General features: G+C 28.1%; 1 protein-coding gene across 1 annotated transcript in view; it reads left to right on the forward strand.

Moving 5' to 3' along the window:
• The first annotated feature begins 1352 nt into the window (after positions 1–1352).
• LOC107456282 (neutral ceramidase) overlaps positions 1353–14227 on the forward strand; it is a 122032-nt gene continuing 109157 nt past the window's right edge. Inside the window, exon 1 of the mRNA XM_016074112.4 lies at positions 1353–1631. Coding sequence (XP_015929598.3) covers positions 1497–1631 — 135 coding nt within the window. The 5' untranslated portion in view covers positions 1353–1496. The remainder of the gene's footprint in view (positions 1632–14227) is intronic.

Genomic DNA, 14227 nt, shown 5'->3' on the forward strand with positions numbered 1-14227 from the left:
TCCCTAATTTAGACAGCTAGACAATTTTGACTTTTTATTTAGACAACATTGTTTAGTTAAATTTTGATTTGATTTTTTAAGTTTAAGAACATAATGTAATATCTTCTATAAAAAGTCCAATGTCATATGGGTGGAAAGTAACACTTTGAGGGCCACTTTCACATTCATCAGATTTTGTTATGCTAGAAACGTTTTCTTCAACGGAAGTATCACATTTCTGTACAACAGAAAAACTTACATTGGTACTAGATTCAGCGACCTCACTAATTTTAGGTCGTGATTTTTTCTCAGAATAATTAAAAATTGTTATCTCCAATGGTATTGTTACAGATTTCTTCACTAGTCGAAATAGTGGCGACGACGGGTTCGGCGATTGAATGAACTTCTTGTTGAAACAAATCAAAACAGATTGAGCGACAAGCTCCGGAAGACAAGCGGCAGAGATAACTCTTAGTCTGACTAACTAACTCCACTGTACACCGTTCCCCCTTTTATATAATTTTTCACCTCATCTCCAAAATTCTCGAATTGTCTCAAAGAAGACAGAACGTCTAGGATTCCAGAATCATCGCGTAAAGACCTCGCGAATGACAGCCAGTCTCGAAAACTATACTGGCAGGACAGAAAGGAACCAGTCCGTAACAAGTATCACATGAATTTGGTTTCAAAAGTACAACCCTATTAAAGTAAATGTTTTTTCAGTATTCTGAGAAATACCGTGAGAAAAAAAAAGTACGCATAAGGCAAATAAAAATATATAGTCTTAAAAAATAATAGCTCGCATAATTTCTACTAAAATTTTGATTTTTGCCATTTTGTCTGAGCTCAAGGGGGGTGTTTAAACCCCTAAACCCCTCCCTTGCGTACGCCATATATATATATATATATATATATATATATATATATATATATATATATATATATATATATATATATATATATTATGTATATATATATAATATCATAACATAATGTATATTATATATATTATGTGATTATGTGATATATATTATAACATAAATAAAAATGGTAGAACATTTTTTTCACATAAAATTAATTGAAATGACATTAAATATTAAATACTTTTGTATTACAAGATTAAGGATCGCTTTTTTCCCCTATCAATTCCGTAAGGGAAGTTATCCATTGTTTATCATTTTAAAGACTTTTTCCTTTTACGAAGAAAAACAGTAAATTTTTATTTGTTTATATTTCCTTGAATTTATTTATTTCTGTGACAGATCGTTACAGATGACACAAAAAAAGGAACAACAAAATAAAAATACCGATAATAACTGATAAAAATTATCATAACTTTTAAAAAAAAAAAATTCAATGCTACATCAAAGAATAACTTTATGTTTTGACCACCAGAAGGCGTTACTTTCGAACAGCTGATTGTCAGACAACAAAAAAATTAAAGAAGCTTTTCAGTGTTTTTTCGCGCCGAGTGCATGAGTACGGGGAAAACATAACATTCTAGTCTTAGGGGAAAAATGCTACACTTCGCACAAAGAGTTTTTTATGTTTTAGTTTCGGTATTAACTTTTGTTTCTGTAAAATGTGGAGATGTTTACAAAATAGGTGTTGGAATAGCAGACATCACCGGTCCGGCAGCTGAAATTAATATGGTGAGTTATCAAATTATATCTTATCATTTTCTTTTAAAATACATAAATATAAAATTCAAAACAAATATCGATGTCAAAAAAAAAAATATCTAAGAAAAAAATTGCGTAACTATAACCAGGATATTTTATGTAACTTTTTCCTTGTTTTAATCGTTTACAGTTTCATACGAAATTGTATCTTAAATTGCTCATGATTAATCGGGAACAGAGAGCGCAAAAAGCACGTGCGTTTGTTTACTATTGAAGTGATGCGTTTTAAAAGTTGCGGTGCAAAAAATGGAGCATAATTGCTTTAGTAAATTGCTCGTTGGTTTTTTTGCAGCGTATTTTAATTTATATGTACTTTTTAAACTTGTTTAGTTTTAAATAAACATATATTCGATGCTTGGAAATCAGTTGCAATAACCATTGTTATTTCAAATTTAATATTAATATTATTTTTTTTAAGGTCTTACTCAAGTAATTCGTTCGTATAAAAATCGAACAGATACACGAGTTATGAATATATGCTCAAAATGGGAAAAGGATTATTTATATACGTGTATAAAGTATAAATAAATAAATATTTGCTAGGAAATAATTTTCATAATTTTAGTTGAAACTGCAAAAATAAATCAAATTTAAATACGCAAATCTTAATTACAAGTTGCATATTTTACTTCGATGCCAAAAGAAATTTATTAATTATACTTTATACATGGAAACGTCGCAATAGATTATAGTATAGTCTTTCTTTTGTTAAAAGATAAACGAATTGTTGAAAATCATTACGCTGAAACTTAATTCGAAAAAGTTATTATAGTTCTGTATCCCGCATAACAGTTATTTATAATATTGTATAAAATGTAGGTTTAAATTACATAATTGCTGATTGATAAATAAGTTGACCACGCTGCTTTGTAAGTTAAAACGCAAAAACTCTAAAATTATTTTAGTACATGGCAATACAAATCGGATGAAAACAACTATAATGAATTAAAACATTGATCTATCACACCTTCGAAAAAGTATTCAAAAGTTTCTGGAGAATAAAATTGTGAAACTTTGGTTATTTTAAAATGCTGTAGGCCCATGTATTGTTGGCGCGATATCAGTCACAAGTTTTAATTAATTTTAAAAAATAATGGAAACTGAACGTTATAAAACGTTCGATCATATCATATTACTAAACATTTTATTATTATTATTTTTATTTTTTTGAAGTGATGATAGATAACAACGGGGACTACTGCTTTTGTAAGAATGTTTTCCCTACAAGCATCCGTTTTTTTAGCGCTTTGCACTTTTATTTTGACAGTGTCTTTACTGATCATTATTATTATTATTTTTATTTTTTGAAGTGATGATAGGTAACAACGAGGACTACTACTTTTGTAAGAAAGTTTTCCCTACAAGCATCCGTTTTTTTACCGCTTTGCACTTTTATTTTGACAGTGTCTTTACTGATTATTATTATTTTTGTGATGATGATCGGTAATAACGAGGACTAATTCTTTTGTAAGAAACTGTTCCCTACAAACATCCATTTTCCAGAGCGAACCCGAGAAACATTATCTAACTGTTGCGCAGAGAAGCCAGCAGATAGTGCGAGGATTTCGCTTTTATACCTAAAACTCTTCCCTCCGATGAATTCAAAAACGTGGTTAATACAGAGAAATTTCCCAACTTTATTTTTGGAATTCTCTAACTTGTGAGAAGAACTCTTTTTAAAATAAGTTTAAGAAACTTTAACAAGTTATTTCCCTGAATATGATAGCTTACACTTGGGACAATGCAAACTTAATTGTAATCTTCGCTTCAGTGTACTACTTCATATTATAAATTTGGCCTTTTTATATGTAGTGTGCTGTGAAGATTATTTGAAACTCTAAATTTAATCCATTAAACTTATTTCATTATATATATATATATATATATATTATTCCTGTACAGTAGGTGCAATGTAAACGTTAATTTAGTTTTTTAAACTCTAAATTTGATCCTTTAAACTTTGTTCACTTTAAACATTAGTTGAAGACTTCTCACTCTAATAAAGTTGTTCCTTTACATTTGGTGCAATGCAAGCATCAATTGTGGTATCTTCCACTCTAAGCTTTATCTGGTTTAGTTATATTGATATTTTATGTAATCTGGTTGCATTAAATGATATTTGCCGTTGGTTTTACTATTCCCAGAGTACTATAAATCAGATGGGTACAAACCGTCTTTACACTCATTTTATTTCACCGATGCAATGATCATAACTAATGTATTTACCGTTGACAATGATGTTATTCTCAAAGTAGAAAATGTACTTGAAATAAGCTTGGTTTGTAATGAAAAATAGTTTTAGAAATAATGCTACGTTTTCATATTCATATACATGAAATATATTTTTCACGTTTAAATATTCGTTTTTATTTCTAATGAATTTAATTTCATTGGATACAGGTGGAATACTTTCTTTCAACGTGAAATATATTTCGTATGTTTTATATTTTTTTCAAAGTGAATATGAGTTGAAATGCATTGGATTATTACAAGGGAACGAAAGGAAAAGAAGTACAAAAATTCTATGCAATGTGAACTATATCCATGCTATAAAAATAAAAAAATTTAACTTAAGTTAGACTTAAAAGACGCTGATTTTAAAAAATTTATATCATTCTGAAGCGAACCTATCTTACAGTTCTTTCCACATACATTGTGAATCAAATTACGGTATAAAGTATCAGCAGTGTGGATGCATCATCCTTAAAATCCATTTTATGGTAAAATTCATTTTTACCGTAAAGTGTTATAACGCAATTTTTTACAGTAATATATATTTAATGCGAGTGATTTAGGGATTTTGCTATGATTACTGCAAAAATTACGGCCTTTCAGATTTTTTTTGTTCAGTTACGCGCTCTTGTAAAAATCGAAAAACACAGAGTGCCGGTACTTTTTACAATAATTTGATCCGGAATTTTTACAGTGTACAAAAAGAACCTCCGAATCATTTAGATTTTTATTCGAAAGTTTTAATTAGGACAGTATTCAACTATCTCAAGGCCTGCTTTCGTCGGAGTGGACAACTTCAACGATCATTAACAAAAATAACATTTTTATTCTATGTTTCTGTTTTGATCTTGATTTTTTGTATCCAAATACGATATTATTTTTACTTCATTTTAACAAAAAAGAACATTTTTATTCAGTGTTTCTGTTTTGATATCGCTTTTCCGCTGTATTCAACACGGTTTAATTTTTATCGAAAGAAAAATTGTTTTCGGGATAATTAAAAATAATAGTTTATGCTATATACATCATTTCATTTGTTTCAGGAATTTAAAAGTTTAAGTCATAAAACTAATGTTTTACTGTTCTTTTCTAATAACTGATACCATAATTGAACAAAAAAAAGTAAAATAATTTTTTTGAAACAGTTTTTATTATAATGTGTGTGCGTATACATCAAATATATCGCATTTTTCAAGTAGTAGATGTGATTGTTTGAAAACTTTTGGAGGATTGCAAACGAGTGAGGTTGAATATACGCTAAAAGAGGTTGTTTATACTCTAGGGGTTGAATAGACACTAAAGGAGGTTGTATATACGCTTCTTCAAACAAGTAAAGGGTTGTTGTTGTTTCTAATGACACTTGCAGATACTAGCAAGCTTACTTGATGAAACCAAGCGAATTTAAGGTAGAGGGTGCGTTTTTTGTTTTTCAGTGGCTCCATCTATGTCTAAGAATACATCTTCAGCCACACACACGTCTCAGCTCGTTTACAGGGCTCACCCATTCATACATCCATACATTTATCCACAGATATTAATTTTGTTCTGAACCAGAGATCTCCAATTCAATCCCCTCGGCGGAATTAATTTGTTATGGGAACATTGAGGATTTTGTAACCTGATAGATTTAACGTGTACCAGTCACTGTTTACTACACGGGGAATCTTCGGCCGGCGGGGATCGAACTTACGACCTCTTGGACATGGGCCCATCACCCTACCAACCAGGCTATCCCAGTAAAGTGCATAGATTTAATATTACGATCTACTGACGAATTTATAAATAAAAAAAATTATTTAACTTGTATTTTTAAGAAACATGCTTCAAAAATAAAATTTCGATTAAAAAATGCATTTTTAATTAATATTTTTCAAATTTAAATTTTTTATTATTTATGAATACAAAATATGCTTTTAGTTAATCACTTACGTTGTATGTCTTTCCTTTAAATGCAATTCACAATTTTTGACTCTGCTAGCATCATTTTTAATATTCTGTTAAATCCAAAATAACTGCTTCTAAATTACAGTTCAATAAAGTTTCTTTAAAAAAATATCAGTGAGGTTAAAATTTTGTGAGACTGCATTTAACTTTCTTTCACATTTCAATTAGTTGTGGCTATATGTGTTGGTTTAAATACGAGATGATTAGTGGTGGAGAGTCTTAATGATTTCTGATTTATAATATCTTTTATATAATAAGTGAAGTTTTTTTTTATTTTACTTAATAAACCATTACTATTAAAACATCAAAACATTTCTAAGAATTTTAAAATTTGATTTGCCTTTAGTTTTAAACATTCATAAATGTGGAAAAACATAAACAAAATATCAAAAAGTTTATGCTTTATTTTACAAATGAATACTTATTAGTAAAATATCAAAATTGTTTTTAAGAATTTTAAAATTTTTATAACCGTTCCACTTAGAATTGTGTTAAAGACAAAAAAAATTAATAAAATACGAAAGAGAGAGAGAGAGATTATATTTTATACTTAGAGCACACGTTGCAAAATATTCTTTACATTTTTGCAGCAACATAGCCCATAAGTTTAATAATTAATTATTTATCGTTTGATTAGTTAATTGTACTGAACAACAAAAATTATTGATTGAAAACATAGTTTTTATTTAAAACTTTTATTCTAAATAACTTATATCAAGCATAGACGGCTACATTAACAAAATCGAATTGTAAAAATTTCCTATTGAAATAACACCGAAGAAAAATTCTATTTTCAACTAGATATATAAAGTTGCTTTATACATACTTTCGTGACTTCAATATTTTTAAAACCTTTTGACTATGTCAATATTTTTCATTTTTGCAGGAAATTACAATTGTTGTCCATCTATTCACTCGTGGCTTTCATATTGCTTAAATTACTTTTGTTGATAAAGCCAATATTTTATTTTTATGTTTGAATACTTTTAGAACTTTTTTCTTATTAAAATTAGTCACGGAATACGTATTCTGTAATAAATGCATAAAAGTTTTTTTTTATATTTCGAATTATTTCTTGTTTTCTTATACACAGAATAGCTTCATTTCCAAATAATTCAGTGTAATTTTCGAAAATAAAATGCATTTTTTACTATCTTTAATAATAAGTAAAGCAATGAAAACGAAAATGCTAATGTTTGAGGATAAGTTTCAAATTAATTTTACATAAAATGGAAATGAATAAATCTATCTTTAATTTTATTTTCAATAAAGTATGTTATTTTTTATGCATTGAAATATCTCTTAAAAAGCTCACTTATTGATGAACAGTACTATTATTTCTTATTTTTTCTCAAATGTTTAGAATATTTTTACGGTCAGGATAGTTTCATTTTCAAGTAATTCAGTGTGATTTTCCAGAATAAAATGCATTTTTATGCTATGATAATAATAATCAAAAACAATGAAAGGGAAAAAAATATATTTGGAGTTTAGTTTCAAAATAATTTTACATGAAACAGAAATAAATTAGCCTATGTTTTATTTTATTTTTTACAAGATATTATCTTTCTTTACATTGTTGTATGTTTTAGAGAAGTATATTTATTGATGTGAATTACTGTTATTGTAATCTGTATTTCCATCAAATATTTGGAATATTTTCATACATTATTTCTTTTGAAAATTATTTTTTTTTGTTTCTATATTTTTAAGAGAACACCTTAAAGTAGAGACCAATTTAAATATACCCATTTTTTGAAATAATAGTTATATTTCAGCCTACAACAATAAAATTTTTTTAAATGTAACCACCGAAATGCATAGTTAGTTTTAAACGAAAACACGTATTTGTATGTATATTTTTGTTTAGATGTTAAACAGTGTCTTTTAATTTTGAAATAAATTTTGCATAAATATCAGTGAAAATTAAAAAAAAAAAAAAGTTTTTTACTTAATTTCAGGGGTTTGGGTTCTAAACCCGGCTTGGCATATTTTTCATTCCAATTGCATGAGTAAAATAATGTAAGTTACAGTTGCGACTTGGCTCTTTGACAAAAAGCAAAAATAATAAATATTTATTTAATTAAAATTACTTTTAAAAAAAAAATCTTTGCTTAAAAGACAATTACATACAATAAAGACCTAATATATGCAAGCTTTATTATTTTCTTACAAATAGCAAAAGCAAAACAAGATTTGTTAAAAATAAGATTTTTTGATCAATATCAGTAAACTGAACAATTCCCATAGATAAAAAATTGATGTCAGTTTTTTTCAATTTAAATATTTTCTGATAAATAGCAAAAACAATAAAATATTTATTATAGATCATATTTTTGGGCATTATATTTTATTTGGACAATTACACATGTAAAATAAAGCATGTTACATCCATATCTTTAATTATTTTCTGATAAATAGAAAAAATAATATCGAACTTATCAATAATAATTTCTTTAGCAATCTTAGTTTGCTGGATAAAGTAGGCAATGCAGCTAGATATTGAACAATTAAGATATTGTGTAAAAGAAAAACACGTAAGAAATGTAACTTTTGATATTTTTCAAAGCACTTTGAAAAAAAATGTAGATATATTGAAAGAGCTTTGAAAACACGCGTTTTCAAGCACCTAAGGGGAAGCTATTTATAAAACCACCAAAGCCTTTCTATAACCTTTATCCAAAAATATGGAGAATACTTTGTTCTACGTAGGCAAAAAGCAAAGAACAACGTGAATAAAGCACAAATCAAGTACAGAGTTGGACATACTATAGTTTCGGTTCTCCATACAAGAACCTTCGTCAGTGTCTAAACACCAAAAACATTTTCAGTGCTTAGGCACTCACTGTAAAAAAATTTCAGATCAAATTACGGTAAAAACGTAATTTGACGACTTTTTTTCCATTAAATCCATTTTTACTGGAACATGTTACGGAGCAAAAATATGATATGCCGTAATTTTTACAGTTATAATTAACGTAAAATTACTAAGTTATTCAAATTAAATAAACGTTAATGTAAAAATTTCGGTATAATATTTTACGGTAAAATGGAATTTACGGATGATGCACCCAAAGTGCCGGTAGTTAATACCGTATTTTGATCTGGAATTTTTTACAGTTCTGAGAAAGGTTCTTGTCTAGAGAACCGACGCTATAGTATGTCCATTTCTGAACTTGACTTGTTCTTAATTCACTTTTGCTTTCCACTTTAATTATAACTCTGATGCCCTAGTATATACATATTTACTACTCAAAAACTAAAAAGTGTACTTAAGAATTCCCTTGGAACTTATCGAGCGAATACAGTTAGTAAATTTTCAAAACATAAAACGAAGAACTGAAATTTAAGTACAAACTAATTTTAATGAAAGATTTTTCAACACTATTTTAATTAATAGTTTACTATTTAAATTTGGTGACGTCCTTCTGCTTGTTGGTAATAAATTTACCACGTCTCCAGGTTAGTTAACTTTTGTCCCAATTCCCGTTTTATTTTATACTGTTTTATTTAAAATTTTTAAATCTATTTATTAGCCCTTTTTATTATCATGTTATTTATTTCAGCAACAATTCATTAATGGCACAAAAATTCTAGATGGGAGCGGTAACTATTCTCTTTTAATTCGGATAAAGTTAGTTGCTGTATTCCCAGATTTAGCTATGGGCAATGAAATTCGATAACTTCGGCTCCATTTAGTCAGCGTCTTTATAAAAAAAAAAAAAAAAAAAAAATCATGGCTGCTAACATGGTGGACAAAATTCTTGCTGGAGGTTTACTTAGCTCGAACAGTGCTTATGGGTCGCCATTAAAACTTTAACTCTGGATCAGATTTCGGTAATAGGGAAAATGGAAAGTTGATTTTTTATAAGTTTAGAGTGGTCTCTCTTCTTCATTTGTGCTTACACAGGGAAAAAAAATTGATACCGTACTGTAGGGTAATAACATTTCTGGTTTAAAAAAAGTATAATTCTAGTTGATAAATCCAAAATATTCGGTATTTAAATAATTTATTTGGTACTTTTTTCATCATATGGTAACGGTTTATCAGAAATTTTGGTTTTTAAAATTATCGATCTTATTTCCGCATATTTGGTAAAAAACACTCTTATTTAATTTTACCACACATTATAAAACTATATTTTATAGTTAATTTTACCAAATTGTCAGAGATTTTTGTTGTTCCCGGAGAGTTGAAAGACATGGTAAGTTGTATCATATTCTGGTAGTTTTGACTATACTTTTTTTCCAGAGCAATTATAAATTTAGAAGAAAAAATTTATCGACAGTTTCATTGCAATACTCATTAATTAATGTTTGTAGTTTGATGTAAGGAATCACTTTTTGAATTAAGGACTTTTGGTGCTATGGCAATGAAATTCGAAATATGGCAATGAATAATCACATTTTGAATATTTTCCTCTGACAGTCCCGCACATTTCGACGTGCATACTCTTTTCAATTAGTCTCTTTCAAATCAGTTTGAATCAGTTATAAAGGAAAATATGGAATAGAAGAAAAATATTTCACCAATTTTTATCATTTGCAAAACTGTCAGCTTGTTAAACTTATTTTTTTTTTCAAAACAGTAATACGATATTACGTATTCAGGATAACTGAATCGAATGACTGTATTTGACCATTAAAAAAAAGAGAAAACAAGAAAAAGACGAAACAGCCCCTCGGGAATTTATCAAAAGGAAATTCAAATTAATTGAGGATCTGAATAATATGCGACTAGCGGATTTACAGATGCAATGTAATCATCATCCTGAATATTACTTAAAATTAAAACTCACGCATTGAAAATTTTAAATTAATATTTCAATGAGTAAGTTATAACTGAGAAGAATCATAACTGATTTTCATGTAGCAAAAATGAACCTCAAATTGCAAAACACTAGGAGAGGTTAAATGAAACTGAACCTAATAATTATTCTATGAAATGGAGATAATGACATGCGTTTTAGTACACTAAAGCAACTTAAGGTAATTGAGTTTTCCGCTTACTAAATTCTGAAGTGTCTTGAGGCATAATATTGTTAAAATTTACTGCACACCTTAATATAGTTCTAAGCTCCGCACCAACTTCTTCAGTTCTTAATTTGATTACATCTTGATAATAAGTTATTATGGTTTAAAATGAATTAAAGCACAGTCTAATTTAACTACTTTTATTAAGTTTGAGACTAATTAGTGCTATGTTATGGTTTAAGGAGCTGATTAACATAATTCATTTCTAAGCGATTTTTCTAAGAGTGTAGAAAATATTTATAATTAATTCTGAAGCCGTTTTCTTCGAATCTTTTCCTGCTAATTTTATAAATATTTTCAATTTTCGCATTATAGAATAATTACTTTTTAGAGGCATTTGCCGATACTTGACTATAAGATCATGACACATGTTTCTGTAATTAAAACCATCAATTTTTTTTGTTAGCTTTTATTTATATTCGTCACTTTCGTCTCTTTCAACTATTGATTTCATGGTATTTGTCACTTAGTGACAACATTTCTTTTGACATTATTAATTTTTTTGATGACACCTGCCATTTTGAACACTCATTTAAAGACATTTGTCATCAAACAATTTCTCCTTCCATCTATGTTGTGATTCTGTTACCACGCTCTTCACATATTCGTGACAATGTTTTCACATATTATAATGACATCAGATATCTTTCAAAAATTCAAAACATTATATTACTCTCGGCATGTTTTTTCACGGCATGCATTGTAGTTTTTAAGCATTAGTAGTGAAGTCTAAGTATAATATGCAATATATTAAGCACAATGCGCACGACTGGGAGATTATGAGAATGTTTGTAATTTGTTTAAAAAAGGAATTTAAAATCATGAAAAAAAAATATAATCCCGAATATCTTTGGTTCTAATTATTAGGTTTTCGGACACTAAATGCCAATCTTAATGGTTTAAAAGAGGTGGGGGACTTCAAATATGCGACTATTCGACGAAATCACTCGAAGAGTTTTTGAAAAACGAGAGTTTGAAAATAGGGCATTTTTGAAATTTTATTGCTCAGAAATTAGTCGGTCAATTTCGTTCAAATTTTGTATTTTGTCATTTAAAGTTACATTGTTTAAAATGGTGAAAAATTAGTGTATCTTAAATTTTTTTTCACTAATATAAGTAAAATAATAAAATAAATATTAGTAATTATTTAACTTTTATTTATGCGGAATTATATTTCAGTAAAGGAATTTCATAACTTTGGGCAAAACTATCCTGAGGTATTGAGAAATACGCAAAAAGGGGAATTGACATTGAGGGGCCTGAATTTCCGACCACTTGACTACTAAATTATCGGGACCATGTTTTCTAGATTGCGGTTACTCCCCATATTTTGAAGGTCAAAAATTCAAATCCGTCGTAATAAACATAACAAATTCATGGTTTCAGATTCTTTTTAAAATACTAATGTGGTGACGTAGTCTTCATATACCATTCACGTTGATCCTTTAGCTTACCTGAATTTGTGAATAAAAAAACTATGAATCATTAAACAATGTGTAATAAACTCCGTTTTTTTTTTTAATTAAATAGAGCTGTAAGCTAATAAAAATCATTGATATTATCTGTTAGATGATTGGAGAGGAAAATCGCTGGCAGTTTAATTTGCAACAATGTCTATTTCTAAACCTGCGCAAAAAATTTATTTTTCAAGCATACCTCCTGAAAAATTTTTGAATGGTGTTTAGGTTCAGAGGCAAAAAATGTCTCATTGAATAAGCTGTTCAAATTTTGGGAAGAGTTAAGAGTTCTGGAGTATTAAAAGAGACGCACAAACGTTTCATTTTATAATTGCATATGCGGACTCATTTTCCAACAATTTTGCGTCAGTTTTTTTACAGGCTTAAAAAATACTATAATGGTTACGAAAATGAGATATTTCGAAGGAAATAGTTTAAAATTATTTTATATTATTCCAAAGCATTATACTTCCAAATATATCATCAAAAAGTATGAAACTATGCACCTTTTTCAGATATAAAGAATGTTTATGAAACGTAAAACGTCAATTTTTGTTCTGTGTTAGTTTATCAAACGTTAAGGTTTATCAAGCATCTATATTTTATAAAACGCTAATACGTATGTATCAATAAAACCGATGATATTTCTTTTCTCGCGTTGGCAACAGTTTTCATTTTTAATTGATAGGTTTCGGCGCGCAAGAGCACGTATTGAGCATCATGTGGCTAATCTATATTATATAAAACGCTAATACGTTTTAATTGATAGGCTTCGGCTCGCAAGAGCACGTAGTGAGCATCATATGTCTAATCGGGTGAATTCTCACCGAATTATCAAAAAAATTCTCACAAAATTATCTTCATCGAAGCCGGCGTTCAGTACTATTTCATATTGTTTTACAACACACGGTTTTAGCCCTCTGGTGGGAAAGACTTTAAAACAAAACTTACAACAGTTACTTTTCTCAATAACTGAAATTTAGAATAGTGTGATTAAGAAAAATATGTGAACTGTTTGCTATTTCAAATTAATATTGAAATGCACAGGTTTAGAATTTTCTTCAGTGAAAAGTTTTCGGAACTTCAGTGTTCAAAAAAGTATACAAAAGCTAGACGTTAAGAACGTATCCAATGAGCGAGCAAAGCGAGCATCGAATTGCGAAGCAATCCGAAATGAACTGCGAAAGCAGTTCCGGGGGTTGGCGAGTGCCAATGAGCAGGGGACGAAGCCTCCTAGTAAAGTTTGTAAAGGATTAAAAAAAGCTTAATTTGTTTGTGTCAGTTTTAAAAATTAGAAATTAACTCTTACCTTAGAAAACGTATGTGTTTTAATTACATATATGTTTCATATGAATATGTACATATGAGTAAGTTTCATATCAATTTCAAATTTAAATTATAAAAGAAATTTTAATATAAAATTTAACCAGTTTATTTTTATTTAAAGGCTAAAAATTAGATAAAGATTATTTCAGCTTTAAATCAAAATGTTTCCTTTTTTTAGGGATATAAAAATTTTACAAATAGCTATAATGACATTTATTTAGTATAAAATAAAATAAATATTTAAATTAAGTGTAAAACCAGTAGAAGAATAAATACTAATAAGCGCTGTTGCTTACAATTATATAAATGCTTTTCGTCAAACTATTAACGTAAATTGCTTTCTTTTCCTTTATAATAGAATTTAGAGATAAAATTTCTTTATTTATCATAGATGATAACAGAGAATAAAATAAGCGGGTGTTTATAAAACTATAACAGAAACACCAATTAAGAATAATAGAGTTAGAATCTAATATTAAAAGATATGAAATTGTTTTGAAAGTTTTATGTTTTTACATGGATCTACAATAGGAAAAAAAATTAAACACTCACATAATTCTCGCATTCCAGTTT

The sequence above is a fragment of the Parasteatoda tepidariorum genome, chromosome 1 (assembly GCF_982258835.1).
Source record: "Parasteatoda tepidariorum strain Cologne lab strain chromosome 1, Ptep-v5.0, whole genome shotgun sequence".
Lineage (NCBI taxonomy): Eukaryota > Metazoa > Arthropoda > Arachnida > Araneae > Theridiidae > Parasteatoda > Parasteatoda tepidariorum.